Below are 18885 nucleotides of genomic sequence, written 5' to 3'. Positions count from 1 at the left end.
TTTGAATCTAAAAGAGGCCTAAACACACAAGATATCAATGGAAATCCCAGGACGTCCTCTATTTAGTACATGAGGACTTAGCTAAAAAGGGGCAACAGATATAGACTTAAAACAAATGTCCATTACAGAGGACATAAATGCTGCTTCTCAGGAGGATAAATGTTTCAGGTTTGGTGGTGAACGTCCACTCCAGTGTGATGTTGTGGTTCTCCTCTGCCTGATAGCAGGTCTGTGTCACATTGACTACAAATGATCCTGTTGAGGAGACAGAGAGGGAAAGAGAGGAGCAGACACACTGAGAACTGGAAGAAATCTGTTGTTGAGCTTTATTTGGAGTTCATAAAGTGAAGCTGTAAACTAACCAGAGACACATGAGGTGAGGATGATGAGCAGCAGGATCCTGCAGATCATCTTCTCCCTGTGACGATAAAATTTGATTTGAGGAAGAACCTTTTCACACACACATATATATGTTTTAAATAAAAGTATAAAAAACTCAGCAGAGCTGAATCTTGTCTCACATGAACTTTCTTCTAAAACATTTTGGCTGCTACCCCTCAGCCTCTCAGCAGCTGCACTTCTGGTAAATGTGAAAATCACAGGTGATCTCAGAAAAGTTGACTCTGAACTTGAGGTCAAGATCACAGGGATTCAAACTCATCTCAGAGCTGACAACCTGTCTCTGAATGTGGACAAAACAAAAGAGATGATTGTTGACTTCAGGAGAGCACGGAGAGCTCACTGCCCACTTAACATCAATAGATCCTCTGTGGAGGTTGTCAAGAGCACCAGATTCCTTGGTCTCTACCTGGTGGAGAACCTCTCCTGGTCCCTCAACACCAGCTCCATAACCAAAAAGCCCAGCAGCGTGTCTACTTCCTGCAGAAGCTGAGGAAAGCCCATCTGCCATCATCCATTCTTACCACCTTCTACAGAGGGACTGTCGAGAGCATCCTGAGCAGCTGCATCACTGCCTGGTGTGGTAACTGCACCATATCGGATTGCAATACCCTACAAGGGATAGTGAGAGCAGCTGAGAAGATCACTGGAGCCTCTCTTCCCTCCACCAAGGACACTTTCAGCACCCGCTCCACCTGCAACGCCACCAGCACTATGGAGGACCTCACACACACTTTTCACCCTGCTGCCTTCTGGAAAGAGATAACGGAGCATTCGGGCCCTCACTGCCAGACTATGGAACAGTTTCTTCCCCCAAGCCGCCAGACTCCTGAACACTCAGTGACTGGACACACACACACACACACACACACACACACACACACACACACACACACACACACACACACACACACACACACACACACATCCATTGCACTGTCTTGTGTCTGTGTCGCCCTGTTCTGTCTAGTGTTGCACTGTCTTGTCTTGTTTTCTTTGCAATTTTTTGCACATTGCACTTTACGTAGTCCCGTGTTTTTCTATTATATGTCACATGTAGCACCAGGGTCTCAGAGGAAAGCTGTCATTTCACTCTGTACTGTACGACTGCACATGGTAATGACAATAACAGACACTTGACACTTGACAGAGTCTGCAGCCACAGTTTCAGTGCAGCTCACCAGCACATCAAGAGTTAATGTTCGTCTATGATCCAAATCATCCATCAATTTATAAACGTACATTTTAAAAGCAAAACACAGCAGTGTTTGAGTCTTAAGAAGTGAAACACAACACTGACTCACACACTTGTAATCATAACTCAACGTGTCATAAATGTTTCCTGTGCGCTGCAGTTTCTTCTGTTTCATAGTTTCTACATTATTGCTGCTCCAGCTCAGCACACACCTCTGAATGACAGGAGGCAACATGACGTTTAGAGGATACTGGTGACTTATGAAAGTAGACTGGTAATAATCACTTTCTGATATTTGATACTGACTCTGCTGACTGTTGGTCTGTGTAGATCAGCAGAAATGTTTCATATAAATGTGAATTTAGAGTAAAACAGACCAAAGAAAACAGTCGGACACTTTCTGTTTGAAAGTTTATTAGGACATTTTTAGTTTGATGTTTCAATTCAAATGGTTTTGTTCTAAAACTCAGAGACTCAGAGAGAAAATGTGAATTTAAAAGTAAAACTCTGAACATAACCTGCTCCTAACAGTTTTTTTCTCTTATTCTGATGTGTTGTTGGTGTAATTGATTTTAATGAATGTGAGAAACCCAGATGTGTTTGTGTCTCTGCAGTAGAGAGACGAGGAAGGATCGGCCTCTACTGTGGACTGACAGCAGCTCTGCTTGTAAAATTGTTTGCTGCAAACAGGAAAATCAAATCAAATAATAATAAAAATAGTATTACACATATATTATGAATATTAATTATTAATACACTGTGATAGTTTGATATTTATTGTTGTCTCAGACCTTGAAAGTTACAGGTGTTTTAGGCTGAGCCTGTGGAGCAGGATTAGAGCTGTCGCTGGTTTTGGGTTAGTGACAGTTCAACAGGTGCCTGTGAAGTCGTTAAAATTAGATCTACTTTAATAATCTGCTTAAACTGGAACCCAAAGTGGGAACTCTTCCTGGGTTTAACGTTAAACTTAAATGTTTTCACTCAAAACCACAAAAACTAAAACACTGTGCTTAAAACTGTGCTTTTCCGAGATCATTTGGACAAATAAAAAAAAGCCAAAAAACAAAAACCAATATTTCCTGTGCTCTGTCTCGTTCCCCATGACCAGGCCATATATATAAAATAAGAAGAAGCTGAGATGTAAACAGGAACCAACAAAGTTTGTGCTAAGTTCAAGCATTTTAGCCAGTTTAACTGTGGCAGGTTGCGCTCTGTTACCATTTACGTTTACCAGCTGAGGCGCAGAAAAGATCACAGACTGGGAAACTGTCGGACCAACACAGGAAGTCTCAGATGCAGAAGTTTTACTGTGTCCAGGGCTGGCTGGGCAACACCGCAAATGTGAAAAGACAAAACAGGTTGGAACACAAACCAGTCACTAGAAGGAGCATCGGCTACAGGACAAAGTCTTCGACTGTTTGTGCTCCTCAGCACGCACTGTTTTATTTCCAGCTGTTGATGGTGTGTGGCTGGGCTCAGGCTGGGAAACCTCAGAATCAACAGGCTGAGGAGTAAAACAGTCCAGCGGGGATACAGTGCCAGTAACAGCGTGTAGGTGAGTCTGGGGTGGAATAACAGTCCTTTGTTCAGCTCAACAGCTGGAAAATCCTTATTGGCTAACTCAGAGAAAACACTGCGAGCATTACCAGAGTCTGACGGCTCAGGAACACAAAGATCACTAACGAGGACAACCGGTGAATAACTTGACACCGAGGGGTCACTCTGAATAATGTCTGTAGAGTTCAAACACACAGTAACAGAGTTATGTGATGTAGGAGATACAGAGTCCACGGAAGACGAAACAGTGTTACTCACAGTGGTAGATCTGTCATGAAGTGCAGGATCAGAAAGCTCGAGCTCAGCGTGTGAAACACAGTCACTCTCTCCCACGGTTGCAGTCTGCTCAGCTGTACTGGAGCGACGGCGGCGTGAACGCCGTTTTCGGCCAATCTGACAATGTCTGACGTTTTGACAAACACCGGTTCAGGAAGCGCTCCTCTCCTGTTCAGGTGGAGTAGTTTAGTGGACCCGGTTTGTATAAACTGCAGTTTCCTGTTCTTTGAATTTAAATTGTTGTTCTGCTAAATGCAGTTTGTCAGTCTGAAGATATTGTAGCTGCTGCTGAGGGATATCCTGCTGTTTTGTTCTCAGTTTGTTTTCCTGTTTTGTGCTTCTCGTTTGTTCTCCGTTGTGTTGCTGTAGTTCTTTTTGCTGCTGTGTGCGTTGGTTTGTGTTCTCTACATTCAGTGTGGTTTTGTGCAGTTCTGTCACTTGAGCAGTGACCATGTTCGATGTCTTAAATGGAGCCTTAATAATTTAAAGTGAGTGTGTGTGCACCTGTTTGAGGTGGGTTAACTGTGTATTGCTTTTCTTTGATGAAGCATTGTTTAATTTTGTGTGTCTTGAAAAGTTGTGAGGTTTATGCGTTGTTGTTGCACAATTTTGCTCATGTAAAGTTTGAGGTATTTGTGGCGGGGTGTGGTTTGTGGCTGCAGGGGAGGAGCAGCGGGTTCAGGGTTGTGGTGTCAGTGAATGCTGCTTTTGTCAGCCGGCAAACATCATCTAATCATTCTTCCCTGTTTCAGTAGCACCGCGGACTGATCCAGGACCGGATTCCCTTCACGATTGAGTGCACGTTCAAAAGCGCCTGAGTTGATCTATTTTTTTAAATTTATTTATTTGATGGATCCGCCTTCCCCTTGTGTCGACCATTCTCACCTGCTGGTAAGCCTCAGTCCTGAACTCCTCTTCCCTGTATGGTTGAATGTGTAGGTTTTTTTAAAAAAAAAGTTATTCTCTGTCTGAATAATAAATCTTGGAAGCACATCTCCTGCCTCACTTTAGTGTAAAGAACCTTTGTTCAAAAAAATTAACTGTTGGTAGATCCACTTTACAACGAATCATCCATCAGTAAAAATCTAACTCAAATCAAATACAACAAATTCAACATTCATAGAAAAAAATCCAACCCTGCGGGGATCAAACATCTGATCAAACACCAGGGTTGGACACAGACTTTCTGATCTGACATCACAAAGTTATTCTGAAGCTGTAAATCTAATTAAAAACTCCCCAAAACTACTATGAGAAAACCCTTAAAAGGTTCAGTGATAGAAGGAAAATCCTTTACATGTAAAATCAACAGAGGTTCCTGATAAATAGACTAATAAACAGAGAATAGCTGAACAGTTTCTGTGACACAGACGTAAAAATGCATAAATGCTCCATGATTTTCATTTCTATACATCATCTTGAACACTGACTATGAATGTGTTCACTTCATTATTGTGTGATTTGGTTTCTTCACGTGTCTCCTTCAGTGCAAATAAAGGACTGTTAGAGTGTGTGCTGTGTGTTTGTCTGAAGCATGACAATCCTTTCCAACAAGTATTTCCAGCTGTTTGTCTCCACTCTGCACTTTAGTCTTTCTTCCTGTCATGTCTTTGTTTGTCCACCAGGTGTCTCCCTGAGCTCATTTTCTCGAAATCAGAAGCTTCAGATTTGTGGCGACGCTCTGCCTGCCAGACACAGCTCAGGGCAAAGAAACATGTTTATCCTCCACAATATACAGGCCTGTGTTATTTAGTTTTATATTTAAATGTATAAATAATCGAGTGTGATCAAACTTTTCATATGAAATATAAAATTAAATGTCAAACATTAAGTATTTAATTTTTGTTACATTTTAAAAGTTTTAACCTCAAAGACATTAAGTTTACAGTCATATATGATAAAGAAAATCAACAATCTTCACATTTCAGAAACTGGAACCAGCTTTAAATGTGACTAAAATAATGATAAAACAATCAATTCTCTAATCATTGACTAACTGATGTGTTAAGTCTAATTGTTGAATGTTGCCATTGTGTTTCTTAAATTTGTACAGTCTTAGTTTAAGCAGCCACACTGTGCTGGGGGAGGTTTTATTGTAGATACATCCTATCTGAAAGATCTGTTTCTTCTGATGTAAGCTTCCTGGGTTTATGACCCTTTGGTCAGCAGGAGGTCACACACACGCACACACACACACACACACACACACACACACATTCTCACATAACACACACACACACACACACACACACACACTTACATACAGTGCCGTGTCTTTGTAACCAAAGGGGGTTGCAGGGGGAGCTGTTTTGTAAACTATTGTTTGAAGTTTGTCAATAAAAGGCAGCGAGAGGAGGCCACCAGTGTGGTTATTTCGACGTGCTGGTCACAGATGGAAGGGCCTCCCTTGCGCAAGAAATCGATCGAACACTGTTGCCTTGTTTTTCTTTCATGGGAATAAGTCCTGGATACAGCGGGGTCTGAGTTTAGACCCAACATTAATTGGTCCTACGTGCCGGATTCCAAGAATTTCGCCGCACACTGAGGGGAGAGAGGACACGCCGCAGACTGTCGACAACCAGGCCGTTAGGACGCCTGACAAAGCCCTGGAGTGTTAAATTCGCGACCAGGCCGGTGGAATAGCGTCTGAACTCCCCTCGTGGACGGCGACTGACGGGATTCTAGGACTCTCCTGTGAACGAAACGCAACACAACGGTAAGCAATCAGAGAGCATCTCTATAACCGTGTGAATGAATGTGGGATCCTAGATAGAAACGCGTCACCGTGATTCTGCGTGAAACGCTTGAGTCCGGGGGAGCGCTGGTCACGAGAGCACACGTGGACCCAAAACAATAGAGAGCGGCTACGGGCTGTGCGTTAAACGTGAGTCCGGGAGCGCGCTAGCCGCGTGAGAGAGACGCAGGCTTCTCCGCCGTTTGGGGCGTAGAGAGTTCTCTGCCATTTGGGGCGTGGAGAGAACCTAGGTTCGGAGTCTGGAATCTCCGCCATTTGGGGCGTTGGAGAGTTTTCAACAGAGAGCGCTAGCTGTGCGTGCAGACGCAAGCGATAGGCCTATGTTGTGTGTGTGTGCGGGCCAGACGTGGTCTGCGTGAGTGTGGCTGATTGTTGTCTTGTAATGGAGAATAAAATGTGTAAGTCTGCATTAGAAGGAGATGTAAAATTTATGGAGAAATGTTTACCAGGCAGCACGCAGTATGTAGGTTGTTGGTGTAAGAAATGTGGATTTGAAGGGACATTAGTGGAAGTTAAGTGTAAAATGCTGGTAGAAAGAATAGCTGTAAGTGTAGCAGGTAAAACGGGTATCAGAATCAGAATCAGAATACTTTATTGATCCCTGGGGGAAATTATTTTTTGTTACAGTGCTCCATTTTAAACCAACATTAAGACAAGACAGACAATACACTAACTAAGAATAGTACAATATATACATATATATATATATATATATATATATATATACACATACATACATACATACATACATACATACATACATACATAAGTCACTCATAAATAAATAGTTGGAAAAGAAACGTGTAGTTGTAGCAGCAAACAGTGTGTTAAGTGGATGCGTTGTACAGGGAGATGGCCACAGGCAGGAATGATTTCCTGTGTCGTTCAGTGGTGCTTTTCGGTAATCTCCGTCTCTCACTGAACGAGCTCCTGTGACTGACCAACATGTCATGGAGTGGGTGGGAGGTGTTATCCAACATTGTCTTTATCTTGGACAGCATCCGCCTCTCCGACACCACCTTGAGGGAGTCCAGCTCCATCCCCACAACATTGCTGGCCTTACGGATTAGTTTATTAAGTCTGTTGGCATCTGCGACCCTCAGCCTGCTCCCCCAGCATGCAACAGCATAGAGGATCGCACTGGCCACCACAGACTCATAGAAAATCCTCAGCATTTTCTGGCAGATGTTGAAGGACCTCAGTCGCCTCAAAAAATAGAGACGACTCTGGCCCTTCCTGTAAAGTGCTGTGGTGTTTTTAGCCCAGTCCAGTTTATTGTCAATGTGTACTCCAAGGTATTTATAGTCCTCCACAATGTCAACACTGACCCCCTGAATTGAAACGGGGGTCAAGTGTTTCCTGGTCTTCCTGAAGTCCACGATCAGTTCCTTGGTCTTTGCCACGTTGAGCTGCAGATGATTCTGCTCACACCACGTGACAAAGGAGTCGACCACAGCCCGGTACTCTGTCTCATCATCCCTGCTGATGCATCCAACCACCGCAGAGTCATCAGAAAACTTCTGAAGATGGCAGGTCTCTGTGCAGTGGCTGAAGTCTGTGGTGTAGAGGGTGAAGAGGAAGGGGGAGAGGACAGTCCCCTGTTGCTGATCACCTTGTCAGACACACACTGTGGGAGACGTACATATTGTGGTCTTCCTGTCAGGTAATCAACAATCCAGGACACCAGAGAAGCATCCACCTGCATCGCTGCTAACTTATCACCCAGGAGGGTCGGCCTGATGGTGTTGAAAGCACTGGAAAAGTCAAAGAACATGACCCTCACAGTGCTCGCCGGCTGGTCCAGATGGGTGTAGACACGATTGAGCAGGTAGATGATGGCGTCCTCTGTTCCGAGACGAGGCTGATAAGCGAACTGAAGGGGATCCAGGTGTGGTCTTACTATGGGTCGCAGCTGGTCCAGGATGAGCCTTTCCAGGGTCTTCATGATGTGGGAGGTCAGTGCCACGGGCCTGTAATCCTGGGGGCCACTGGGACGTGGCGTCTTTGGTACAGGGACGAGGCATGATGTCTTCCACATCACCGGGACCCTCTGCAGACTCAGACTCAGCATAAACAGTTTATGAAAGACTCCACACAGCTGGGGGGCACAGGTCTTGAGGACAAGGGGACTCACTCCGTCTGGTCCAGCAGACTTGCCTGAGTGAAGTCTCCTCATTTGCATCTCAACCTGGTATTGAGTGAAGGTGATGGGTGGGGGAGGGGTGTCAGGAATCTCACAGGAGGCAACATGTGAAGAGAGAGGCTGGCACAGTGGTGTGGTTCTGGATTCCAGGCTGACTGCAGGTGAGGTTGTGGGGGTGGGAGCAGACACTGTCGTGTCGAATCTATTGAAAAACAGATTCAACTCGTCGGCTCTATTCTCACCTCCCTCAGCTCCCCTGCTGTTGGTTGGCCTGAATCCAGTGATGGTCTTCATGCCCCTCCACACCTCTCTCATGCTGTTCTGCTGGAGTTTCCACTCCAGCTTCCTCCTGTAATTGTCCTTAGCCTCTCTGATCTTGTCCTTTAGTAACACCTGGATCTTCCTCACCTCCTCTTTGTTGCCCCCTCTGAAAGCCCTCTTCTTGTTGTTGAGGAGGGCTTTGATGTCCTTAGTCACCCACGGCTTGTTATTTGGGTAACAATGAACAGTCTGAGCTGGAACAATGGAGTCGGTGCAGAAAGTTATGTAGTCTGTGATACACTCAGTAAGCCCATTGATGTCCTCGGCGTGAGGCTCACAGAGTGTTTCCCAGTCGGTCACCTCGAAACAGCCCTGTAGTTCTGCTAAGGCCTCCTCTGACCACCTCCTGACAGTCCTGGTGGTCACAGGTTCCCTCCTCACAATTGGCACATAGCGGGGGGTGAGGTGAATCAGGTTATGATCTGACCTACCAAGTGGGGGGAGGGAGGAGGAGTTGTATGCATCCTTGACGTTAGCATACAGTAAGTCTAAAGTTTTCTCTCCCCTGGTGGGACAGTCCACATATTGTTTGAATGTTGGTAGTGTATTGTCCAGTGATACATGGTTGAAGTCACCCGAGATCACAATAAAGGCACTCGGGTGCTGAGTCTGTAGCCGAGCTATGGCAGAGTGGATAGTGTCACATGCAGCTGTGGGGTTAGCAGAGGGGGGAACATAAACAGCCACCAAGATGACGTGAGAGAATTCCCTGGGTAAATAATACGGCCTGAGTCCAACAGCACACAGTTCAGTGTCCGGGCAACAAATCCTTTCTTTGATTGTTATGTTGGCAGGGTTACACCACCGGTTGTTAACTAAAACAGCAAGCCCACCTCCTTTCCGCTTACCGCTAGCGATGCTGTCCCTGTCCGCCCGAACAGTGTGGAAGCCTTCCACGGAAGCATTCTCATCGGGAATGACCTGGTGCAGCCATGATTCGGTGAAACACATCAGGCTACACTCTCGGTATTCCCTCTGACTCCGTACCAGTGCTGAGAGCTCGTCGATTTTAATTGCCAACGATCGCACATTACCCATCACGATAGACGGCAGACACGGTTTAAACCTCCTCCTCGCTTCGAGCCTCCGCTGTCTCACCGTCACCTTTTTTCTTCTCTTCTGTCCTTGACCTCTGCATCCCCGATGTGTTTTCCTCCAAATTTCAGCTGGTACTTCTGCGGGCCTGGCCAGCGAGCCGGCCGGCATCAGGGCGATCAGCTGATCTCTGGAGTAAACAGTCCGTGCGTGTAGGAGATGTGCCGCGGTCCCGTTCCTTGATAAAAGTAACAGTTCCACGGCCACCAGAAGAACAAAAACTCTCTCAATCCACATGATTGAGTAAGAGATAGAAAACGGAGGAAAATACAAGTCAGGAAAAAAAAGAATACGTAAGAAAAAAAAACCTAAACTAAGAGAAAAGCAGGAGCGACTGTAACAGGCTGCACGCTGGTTGGCGCATGCGCACTAAAGCGAAGCAGAGGAAGGAATTGCAGTTAGCAGTTGCTAAGTTGTGGCTGGAGCAGGCTCAGAAGAGGAGAGAAGCAAGAATGTTAAAAGAGCAATATTGCAAGAAGTAGTGAATGAAACCTGAGGATGAAACTACAGCTCAATCCACTGCAACTACTCTAGAACAACACCGTAGAAAAGCATTAGGAAGAGCAAGAATGTTAGCAGAAAGTAGAGTCAGAGAAGAGCGTGAGAGAGCAGAGGCAGAAGTGGAGGAGAGACTATAGGCTGAGTCAGCATTGAGTCCAAGACAGACTAGGCAAGAGAGGAGACAGAAAGGAAAGAAAGTGAACACAAACGTTACAACTACATATCCATCCCTGACACAACACAAAAAAAAAAAAACATATGGTGTTTCTGTAACAGAGTGTGAAGATGAAGAAAGTTTTTCTCCTGATCAATTCCACGAGTGTGAGAGTGTCTGACGTCATGGTGTGTGTGAAAGGTATCCAGCTGGGGCAGACGTGATTCTGCAGGTCACCTGCCCAGTGGACAAAAAGAAATAAAATAGTTGTGTGGATGAATAGCACGAAGAGTGTTTGGTGTTTCTCAGTCTGAAACAGCTGTAATGCTATTTTCTGTTTTGGAGAAAAGTACAGTTAAAGAAGCAAAACAGAGAGAGATGTGTGTTGTTTTAAGCAGTGATGAGAATAATGAAAGTGTGATGAGAGATGAACACAAAAACATACTGAATGCATTAACTATACTAACTCCACATGCATATACACATACAATGATACTCATGAGACCAGACAGCATCTTAAGCATGAGATTCTGTTTGTCATCTTGTCCAAGTCACTAGTAAGATGAAAGTGATACATAGACTAGTGGACTGAATATTATAGGAGGACAGATGGTTGCATCATAGAGGAGAAAACAGAACGCTGATGAGAGGTCTTAAATGAGTGAGTTGAGTGAGCTGATTGTGAGTTTCTGGTGTGTGAAGAAGTTTTACCATGACACACGAGAAGAAACTTATTATGTGCTAAGACAACAGGGTTAAGCTGTATGTTGTGTGTATGGCTGATTGGATGAATGTTTGAGATTAAACTGGCTGTTTGATTTGTCTTTTATTACTAAAGTTGAACCTGCCAATTGGGTTGTGACGATTTATCCCCCTGGCATGAAGAACACGTGTCATGACTTAAACAAGGCCTTTCTTTCCTTTATTTTCTTTGATTTCCTTTATTTTCTTTCTTTTATTTTGTTACTTTCATGGTGCAGTGAAAGTTTTGTTTGATGATCTCTGTTTGAGCAGATCTGCACGATTAGAACCGAAGCGTCGTCGAGAAAACTGTTGCAAAGTGAGCTTCTCCAAAATTAAAATGGGCTCAGGAGAAAGCCACTTATTTGGGACAATTAGGAAACAAGTTCCTGTCCAAAAGGATTCAACGAGGAAATCCAGTCTAAATTATTTTTCTTTTTGAAATGACGTTGTTTTGCTGAGCGTGGAAACGAATGCACCGATAATTTCCACAATTAGCAAAAGAAGGAATCACTGAGTGAATGAGTAAGAATTTTAAAATAAATGGGGAACTGACTGACTGACAAAAGCTGACAAGACTGACTTAACACCATTGTGTGAAGTCAACCCCCACCTGACAAAGGTGTGGATGTATCTCTGTGTGTGTCTCTGTTGCAGGAGCAGGAGCCACAAGAGGACTATGACTATGTGAACTCTGAAAATTTAACCTTTTTAGTTTAAATTCTCTGTCTGTGAATTTACCATGTGTGTGTCATTCACTAACTTGTGTTGCTCACAGACATTACTGTGAGAAAGTGTATACACCTGCGCAGCGCTAACATTTACATTTCTTTTTACAGCAGATGGTTGATCATGTGATTTGTAAAGGATTCAGCACAGACAGACAAGTGACGCTTGAACAGATGTGCAGTGGTTACAGAATAGTTACATGGAGCTCATTATCTGACCACACTATTGGGCTCATGGTGAGTGACAAACTTAAGGGAAGTCACTGATTACAATGTGGAATAACATTGAGATGTTAAATAATTTGGAATAAATTATGGGAAAAAGTAGGAGTTTAATGAGTTTAGAATAAACCTGCAATGATACTTGTCTCTGTGATGCTGAATACTTTATTACTCTTATGATCTATAGTTGGTTGCAAATGTGAAGTTGTTTTAAATTTAAGACTTTGTCTTCTGTGATACAGGAGCTGGGAGTTAAACAAGCTGAACATTTAAGTGCTGATTAATGTTTTACACAGGGTTACAGCTTGGAGTGAAGCTGCTCCAAGGGACCAACCCTGGAGATTGTTTTAGGGAGACTGTGCAACACTCTTGTACATGTCTCATTGGGGAGTTGACACATGGCGAAAGCCGTGTGGCGAGAGGAGTGTCATTTTTTCAATTTGTAGATGTCGTGAGGTGCCATGACGAGAAGGAGTGACTGAGAGGATCGCCCACAAAATGGAACCTGAGGGAGCGTGCCAAGCTCCAAAAAGTGACAGCGCAGAGGAGGTCCAGCGATGGACTTGTGGTTCTCTGAACAGCACAAATGCAAGGTGACTGTAAAATAACTAACAGCACTTTTTCCACAAGTGAAGCCAGTAACTTACTATCCTAAAACATTAGCTCTAGTTGCTCGTGCTTTACCTCCATGCGTGAGATCAGTATGTGCAGCAGCTTAAGCTGTACAATGTTTCAATAGTTTATTTCACCTTTTGACATTGTTAGTTCCAGAAGAGGTAGATGTTTACTATCGCAGACTAAACTTACATTTCTGTCACCTACAAGACACTTGTCTTTAATGTTACTCTCACAACCACACATATTACCATAAAGTGGTGCACAATTCTGAATCTGTCAAACCCTTTTTGCCAACGGAGGAGGGCACTTCTCATGAGTGTAGAGAGCGCGAGGAGAAGACGTGTAAGCTGAGGGATGACTTAATAGATGTGCCACTAAGTGAGGGAAAGGTTTGGTTTGTTGATGGTTCAAGTTTTAAAACAGCAGAGGGACAGGCTAAAACAGGTTTTGCTGTAGTAGATGGTGAGAAAGTTATTTGTGCAGGACAACTAACATGTTCTATGTCTGCTCAAGCAGCAGAGATAGTAGCTTTAACGGAAGCGTGTAAAGCTGCAGAGAAACAAGATGTGACAATATACACTTATAGTCAGTATGCATTCGCTACATTACATTTCTTTGCAGCACGGTGGGCAAGACGAGGTATGACAACCTCAACAGGGAAACCTGCAGAACACACCAAACTCTTGCAAATTCTGCTGGAGGCAGTGTTATTAACCAGTGGAATTGCCGTTTGTAAATGTGCAGCACACATGTGAGGGAAAGATCCAGTTACATTAGGGAAAGTTTTTGCAGATAAGATCACAAAAGAGGCAGCTGTAGTTAAACATGGTGTTAACCTTTTATCAGTACAGCATCAGCAGACATGCAGGCCCACTCACCTACAGCAGGAAAACAGTTGTGACTTACAGAGGGAGCAAGCTTGCAGGATGATTTTTTTATCTGTGTGATAAACCAGTACTGCCTGATAATTTGTATAAGACTGGTGCTATTTTGAGCCATTGGCTATACCATGTCTCAAACAGGAGGGAGATGAGCAGTCGTTATACTCACTCTAGGATTATTAAATACTTTAAAAAAAAAACTTTTGCAGGCAGTAAAGTTAAGATTTAGGAAGACAGGCAGGACATGGTTAGACTGTATAGAATAAGTACATGAGGATTACTCCAGCAGAGAATGGTCTGACTTTTTGAGATTACACATGTTAGAGCATTTAGAGTTCCAGTCTTCTGTAGTAGTGATGATAGAAAAGCAGAAGAGAGAGCATATTAGCAGATTAGATGCTTGAAAATGTTTAAAAGTAAAGTAGTTGTGAGAACAAATGATCTGCCAGATGATTCTGTTTCTCCGCAGGAGCAGAGCCTGAAGTCTGGAGATTGGATGATGATAAGGCCATGGAGAGGAAGTGCTGGTCCAGTCCATGGTGGGAAGGTCCATATCGGATGCTGCTGACGACGACCACAGCAGTGAAGATTGCTGGAAGGAACACTTGGATATATCAAGCGCACTGCAAGAAGGTGACACACATCCAGGCCAGCTCGGAGTAAGTGGCAGGAAGACCGGGAACAAAGGGGGGGGGGGGGGGGGAAGCTTCCAGGGCCCCTCGTCTCAATCCGGTGAAGAAACCAACTGAGCCACAGGTACTCATCAGAATGGCTGGGAATGTGCTGTGCATCTTCTTGTGCCTGTGGACCCAGAGTGGGATGACAGGGAGCGCACTGGAACAGAGCAAACCACACCCAGTACCCGCATGGGTTTTCAACAACTACTGGTGGCAGTTTATGAACACAACCGCTCACATAAACAACGAGACCAATGGTTATGCTTGTGATGCCACTGGCTACACATTCTTCTGGACTGTGGCCCTATAGCATCACTGAGAGCGAGACAGTTTGTTTGGTTGCTTTGGCAACACATCCAGGAACACTGCCAACTTTTCAACTGCTCTGAACCTGAATGGAAGGTTGATTCACCAGTAGCTGGGAAGGTGAACTGCTCTGGTAGGACAGACCTGCTCGTCTGACTCAAAGAATATGACTTGTTGCAGGACATTATACAGTTAAACGAACTGGAAACAGGCCAATTGCCTATGTGTATGAAGGACAATGGATTAGCCCAAGTTGAAGATTAACCATGGAACATGGCAACATCACCTATTCTTTTGTCTTCTGCAAGAAGGATGTAAACAGAGAAGCCTTTTGTCTACATTTACATTATGAACACTTGAGGTTTTGAGCCAAGAAGATCAAAACACCTTGATCCAATTTCCTTAACAAAGCTTTTTCTGTGGTGACAACAGGACAGGAGAAGAGTTGTGATTGCAGATAATTTACCAGTTGACTCTAACCCCCACAGGATGCCTACAGTGAGAAGATTTGGGGGGTTGATAGGAGTCATAAAGACGGGTGTTGACTAGGCTGCAGCTTTGAAGTTAGCTGAGAGCCATATGGACAAACAATAAAGTCAACTGATGCATTTAAATACCTATGTCTTGTTGAAATCTCCCAATTCTTTGAATCTTTGGGCTGAAGGAAGGACAGTACTCGGTGTATAAATGGTCAATCAACAATCATTTATTTCCATACAATTCAATACTTATGAGCATTAGAACCATCATGATGGGGAGACCTGCCTGAAGAGGGTCACAGCAAGTCTCAAAGTGGTGACGGGTTACACAGCTTTTTATACCCTCTAGTGGCCCCCACCTAGTCGTAAAAGCCTAAACATTCACATTCTTCCTCTCTTTCGGCGCCTAAGTTATGACCTCGGCTCCCTGTCTTTCTGCTCTTCACAAAAGGAATGTGGTCTGTTTCTTCTATTATCTGGACAAGGTCCTCTGCACACAACCTTCTCCTCATGATTCAGCAGTAAAACATGTCAAGAACCAGTGTAACACATTCAACAGTGCTTGAGTAATACAGGTCAAACCAATAGATCGAATGATTTTCACACTCTTTTAAGTCAGAAGTATAATGCAAACTAAAACCATACTAAACGCACTCTCTATATTAAAGGGTATAATATGATCTACAGCAGTTAACATACTTCAACTATTTTGATTACATATATAAGGTAACATATAATAACAGAATAATATCACAGTCTGTGTACAGTTGGATTGTAGAGACATATGATTTTTGAGAATGATGATTCTTCTTGTTTGACCTTTGACATTCAGTTGTGTACTTGAAGAAATACATAATGAATTGCACAACAGGAGTAGATGCACCACAAGACTGGATAGCTTGGTTACCGTCTGGTCCTTTGTGGCATCTTCTTTTGAAAATATTAATTCCTGTTTTTGAACTGTTGATACTGATTTGCTTATGTATAGAATGTAGTTTACTGTGCATGAATGAAATCTACACTGACACTGTCTGAAAAAAGCGTGCACAAGTTGAAATTTAAGAATGACAATGACAAAAAGGAGTGAAATGTTAAGTCTAAGTGTTGAATGTTGCCATTGTGTTTCTTAAATTTGTACAGTCTTAGTTTAAGCAGCCACTCTGTGCTGGGGGAGGTTTTATTGTAGATACATCCTATCTGAAAGATCTGTTTCTTCTGATGTAAGCTTCCTGGGTTTATGACCCTTTGGTCAGCAGGAGGTCACACACACACACACACACACACACACACACACACACTTACATACAGTGCCTTGTCTTTGTAACCAAAGGGGGTTGCAGGGGGAGCTGTTTTGTAAACTATTGTTTGAAGTTTGTCAATAAAAGGCAGCGAGAGGAGGCCACCAGTGTGGTCATTTCGACTTGTTTTTCTTTCATGGGAATAAGTCCTGGATATAGCGGGGTCTGAGTTTAGACCCAACATGATGAATCACTGCAACTCCAATATATTGTTGCATTTGACAACCCACTACAGCAACTACAGAATAAAACCACTAACCAGACTGATGACAGATTTCAAACATGCTGAATATGAAGAGTAGTATCATTTAAACTCACATGATTATCAGCCATAAGAACAAATTCAGATTTATATTGATGTAAGGTATATAAATGTAAGTACAGTTTGAATCAGTGCAATATTATTTTCACACATCAATGGACCACTGAACTTCTCAGCTTCTAAAATGTAAAGCCTCATTTAGAAACTACACAAGTACATATAATGGTCAGGGATCAACATGAACCTGTCTTCTCTATTTGACTTTAATCAACTTTGCAGTGTCTCCATCTCCATAAAGCCAAAGTCCAGCATAGAGCGGCTGAGTGAATGTGGTCTGGACTCTGTGGAGGAGAGTCATGGTTTCAGAGACGCTGTAGAAAGACAGAATACCTGCTCTGTGATCCAGGTACACTCCTACTCTGGAGGACCGAGGACCTGAGAGAACAGTTGGGACATCGTTGTGCACAAATATATATCTGTTTGTGTCACAATACAATGCCCAAGATTTGTCATTGTTTCCAAATAAACATTCATTGCCCAACCCTGTTCTGCTGATATTCTTGTATGCAACTGCTACACGAACTGCTCCCCCTCTCCACTCCACCTCCCAGTAATAACGTCCAGTCAGACTCCCTCTACTCAGGACCTGACACCATCCAGTGAATCTGTCTGGATGATCAGAATAAGACTGTTGTTGTTTGAACATCATCAATGTTACTTTTCTGTTCCCCTCAGATAATAACAGATGTGTGTGTGCTGTGTTTGGATCCAGTGTGATTTCATGTGAATATTTTAAGAATCCAGCTCTGGTCTTTGGCTCTGGTGGTGACAGTAAAACATCCTCTTCAGTGACTGTCAGTGAGATGTTTGTCCATTCCTCTCTCAGAATGTCCTGTAGTTTATCTCTGGTCTCTGACACAGCTGCTGTCACATCCTCAAAGTAGCTCAGAGGACGAATATTGATGCTGGATGAGTGTGTAGACTCACTGAGTGCTGACAGTGAGGGGTAGTTGTGTAGAAACTGGTTGTGATCCTCTGTGTGTGAGAGCTGCTCCAGCTCGCCGTCTTTCCTCTTCAGCTCAGCGATCTCCTGCTCCAGCTTCTCCTGAAGCTCTTTGACTCGACTCACTTCAGTTTCCTGCTGGGATCTGACCTGCTGCTTCACATCAGAGCTTCTTTTCTGGAGGAGACGGATCAGCTCAGTGAACATCTTCTCACTGTCCTCCACTGCTTTATCAGCAGAGCCATTGATGGCCTCCACCTCCTGTTGAAGCAGCTTCACATCTTTCTCTCGCTCCTGGATTCTCTGCTGGATGTTTAGTCGTCTCACCTCGAGCTCCTTCTGCTTCTCAGTCCTTTCTGCTGCAGCTGGGACTGTTTCATGGCCTTTATGTTCATCCATTGTGCAGAGATAACAGATACTCTGCTGATCAGTACGACAGAAAATCTTCATCACCTCATCATGACGAGAGCAGATGTTCTCCTGGAGCTTCTTGGAGGGGGCCACCAGCTTGTGTTTCTTTAATGGAGCTGCATCATAGTGAGGTTGGAGATGTTTCTCACAGTAAGAGGCTGGACAAGATAAACAGGACTTGATGGCTTTCAGCTTCCTCCCAGTGCAGACATCACAGGCCACATCTTCAGGTCCAGCATAGTAGTGATCAGCTGGAGCAGCTTGGAGTCCAGTCTTCTTCAGCTGCTCCACTAAAGCTGCAAACATGACGTTTTTCTCCAGGACAGGCCTCGGTGTGAAAGTCTTCCTGCACTGAGGGCAGCTGTGGATTCCCTTCCTGTCCTCTTCATCCCAGAAACTTTTAATACAGTTCCTGCAGTAGCTGTGTCCACAGGTTGTAGTCACCGGATCCTTCAGTAGATCCAAACAGATGGAACAAGAGAAGGTTTCTCGGTCCAGCTGAACTCCTTTCTGCGCCATTTCTCCTCTCAGTGTCAGTGACTGTGTGAGTTTCTCTTCCTTATAACTGAAACTAGTCTGAGCTCTGATCTCAACAACGTGTTTCTGCAGTGAATGGAGCCTGTCAGCTCTTACACGTCACCACATGTTGTTTACGCCCATTGTCAAAGTGCAGATCTGAAGGGGAGGGAACGAGGAAACACGTGGACAGAGAGGAGGTGCTGTGTTTAAGAGCAGGAAGAAGAGGGAGGGTTATCAGGCTGTGCTTCACTCCAGGAAGAGGAGCAGTTTGAGAGCGATACTGTGTGTTTAACCCTTTTTATTTACAGCAGATCACAGAGCCTGTGTCAGCTCAGCTATCAGAA

The 18885-nt window shown here is 44.0% G+C and overlaps 1 protein-coding gene and 1 long non-coding RNA gene across 2 annotated transcripts in view; one reads left to right on the top strand and one right to left on the bottom strand.

Annotated features, from left to right (window-relative positions):
* Window positions 1-18885, top strand: part of LOC145425534 (uncharacterized) — a 273752-nt gene that overhangs the window by 206134 nt on the left and 48733 nt on the right. The gene's annotated exons all lie outside the window — the stretch shown is intronic.
* On the bottom strand, window positions 15254-18625 carry LOC145425490 (tripartite motif-containing protein 16-like). Its single transcript, XM_080298569.1, has one exon. The coding sequence runs from the start codon at window positions 18539-18541 to the stop codon at window positions 16862-16864; it is 1680 nt and encodes a 559-aa protein (XP_080154695.1). The 5' UTR covers window positions 18542-18625; the 3' UTR covers window positions 15254-16861.

The sequence above is a fragment of the Astatotilapia calliptera genome, chromosome 3, assembly GCF_964374335.1.
Source record: "Astatotilapia calliptera chromosome 3, fAstCal68.1, whole genome shotgun sequence".
Taxonomy (NCBI): Eukaryota; Metazoa; Chordata; class Actinopteri; order Cichliformes; family Cichlidae; genus Astatotilapia; species Astatotilapia calliptera.
This window is presented reverse-complemented; position numbering and strand designations above follow the sequence as displayed.